Below are 2,500 nucleotides of genomic sequence, written 5' to 3' on the forward strand. Positions count from 1 at the left end.
TCAACCTTGGTAACTGGCATGTCCCTGAGGCTTTCTGGCAGGTGGCAGGTGGGGGGCACGGAGCCCTCATGCGTCGCCACAAACTCAGACAGCCATGAGGCACGGCAGTCACAATTTAGAGGGTTTGCTGACATATCCCTAGGCAGAGGTAGAAACATGAAAGCATTAACACAAAATAATGTTTCCCTAAACAACTTGAAATTGTGAAACTCCTATATTTGCAATAAATACACACACACAAATAAATAAATAAATAAATAACTATATATATATATATATATATATATATATATATATATATATATAGAGAGAGAGAGAGAGAGAGAGAGAGAGAGAGAGAGAGAGAGAGAGAGAATAAGAGAAGAGAGAGAGAGAGAGAGAGAGAGAGAGAGAGAGAGAGAGAGAGAGAGAGATAGAGAGAGGGAGGGAGGGAGAGTGAATGAGAAAGAGAGAAAGAGAGTGAAAGAGCAAGAGCAAGAGAGAGAGGGAAAATTATAACGTAAAACACACTTACAACTTGGATAGCCTTGGGAGGTTAGTACTGATCCGTCTTGAGATACAGGAAATGTGATTCCCGGAGAGGTCACTGGAACAAGCAATATTTGGTCACAGATTCTTGTAGATTATAATACATGTATAAATATATGAAAGTTGATATATATCTGAACTTCTTTATTGAACTTTTGTCGAGATTTTTTCTAAAAGATAATGGATTTGAGATTATCTATTTCTATACAAAAAAATCGATTATTTTTTAATCAAATATTTAAGGTGCGTGCCAGGGGCTCTCACAGCATGCTATATTTAAGATATTTGTTTATATTCAGCATTACCATGTTTTAAACTTCTGAAATGCATGAATCATATATAACAGTTTTAGTACAGTACTAGCTAATTGCTTGTTCATTTCTTGAAAGCATAACGAGACTATCGTGGTTCTGTTCTAGCATGACTCGGAACGATGGTTCTCAGCAAGTGGACTACTGAATGAACGTGTTAGGCAGCTGTTCCACCACCACAGTTGTTCTTATATCTGCATGGTGGGTGTGAACAGATCAGCTGAATTGGATACAAACATCACTAAATATGTACATAATATGTAGTAAAGAAATAGCCTATTCCTTATTGTATTATCTACTGACATGGGGTGAGTATTAGATTGCTGTTTGGGGAATTATGTCGTGTTTTGTTATTACTATGCAACTTTAGATGGACAAATGCAATAACTTTCTATCTAACAGTATTCTTTGCCACCTGATCTGTCCAACAACCAGCATTTAAGCATTGTCAGATAGTGGCCGTTCTCAAGCATAAGCAAAGTTGGTTAGTAAACGCACCAGCCAAACCTCCCTCTTTAACCGATCTGTTAATTAGGTATTCATATATGTTTCTTGCCTCCGTAAGCGGAACATGGCACGAGAGCAGCAAGCAGGAGGACAAGAATTGGTAATGAGTCACTAAAAGGACCCGCACTTACAGCTGGGTCAGGGCCTTAAGCCTTCGCGTTACGGACTCAGGCATCTGTACCAGCTTGTTCCGGGAGACGTTGCTGCAACAAGAGACTTAAGAGCTTAGAGCTTAAATGACTCTCATCTAGATCCCTGCGGCCGGTGAAATGTGATGCAGTGAACGTGTGTAAAGACTCATTAAGAAGGGATACTGCAGCCCGCATTAAACTCCAAGGATCTACTCATAGGAATCTGTATTGTAAATGCATTAAGTAGACGTAGTGGTTTTCTCCGGAACTTCAAAACATAATATAATTATGCCATAGTTGTGTAAAGTCCCGCACCTACCCTCCCTGTGTCGACCTACAACATTCATACATTATATCATTTTAACAATCTGACAACCAATGACTTTGCAAGAGCTTGTTCTCTCCGCAAAAAAGCACCAAACTAAAGAAGCGTCTGAAAACTTCAAAAAAGCGTAAGCTGACAGCAGCGTAGTTACACTTACAGATGCGTGATGGCTCTTGCTCCCCTGAAGAAATCCGGGCTGAGGGAAGTCAGGCGGTTGTGGGAGAGGTCAAGATGGGTGAGTTCCTTGAGCTCAGCTAGGCTTGTAGACCCATCAAGGGAGAAGAGCTGATTGTAACTCAGGTCCCTGAAAGTAGTCAATACTTGTGATGTCAATGATGTAACAAATTCTCATTTCCGATGCAATACACGTGCACTTAGTTATTTCGGAGTTATCATTTATATCAATCTAAGCAAATTAATAATGATGAATCCGTATACAACACAAAATACAAATAAATCATGTACAGGTGGGTGGTGGCTGCAGGTATGTCAGAGGGCAAAGCTGTCAATTCCCGGCCTGAGCAGTCCACCCGCGTCCCCTCGCAGCGACACTGAGCAGGGCAAAGGTCAGCTTCATTGCAGCGACCATTGTAGCGGGACCGCAGCTCATTAGTGCCTGGCGCAAGGAAAACAATACAATTTAGTTATCATAAATCTGAATATCAGCAACAAAGTAGCTCGTGGCCATTTCTCAGCAT

At 40.8% G+C, this 2,500-nt stretch overlaps 1 protein-coding gene across 7 annotated transcripts in view; it reads right to left on the reverse strand.

Moving 5' to 3' along the window:
* The window catches only part of LOC122251403 (protein slit), a 340,149-nt gene that overhangs the window by 7,056 nt on the left and 330,593 nt on the right, over window positions 1-2,500 (reverse strand). For 4 of the 7 annotated variants that reach the window (XM_086548928.1, XM_086548938.1, XM_086548919.1 and 1 more), the window contains exons 15-19: window positions 2,268-2,418; window positions 1,960-2,106; window positions 1,478-1,549; window positions 515-586; window positions 1-138 (exon numbers count right to left, since the gene is read on the reverse strand). The exon at window positions 1-138 is cut by the window's left edge and continues 23 nt beyond it. In XM_086548928.1, coding sequence (XP_086405054.1) covers window positions 1-138; window positions 515-586; window positions 1,478-1,549; window positions 1,960-2,106; window positions 2,268-2,418 — 580 coding nt within the window. The remainder of the gene's footprint in view (window positions 139-514; window positions 587-1,477; window positions 1,550-1,959; window positions 2,107-2,267; window positions 2,419-2,500) is intronic. The other 3 variants (XM_086548947.1, XM_086548933.1, XM_086548930.1) reach the window with 1 other exon arrangement.

The sequence above is a fragment of the Penaeus japonicus genome, unplaced genomic scaffold (assembly GCF_977035675.1).
Source record: "Penaeus japonicus unplaced genomic scaffold, GWHDUDI00000001_assembly GWHDUDI00000002, whole genome shotgun sequence".
Taxonomy (NCBI): Eukaryota; Metazoa; Arthropoda; class Malacostraca; order Decapoda; family Penaeidae; genus Penaeus; species Penaeus japonicus.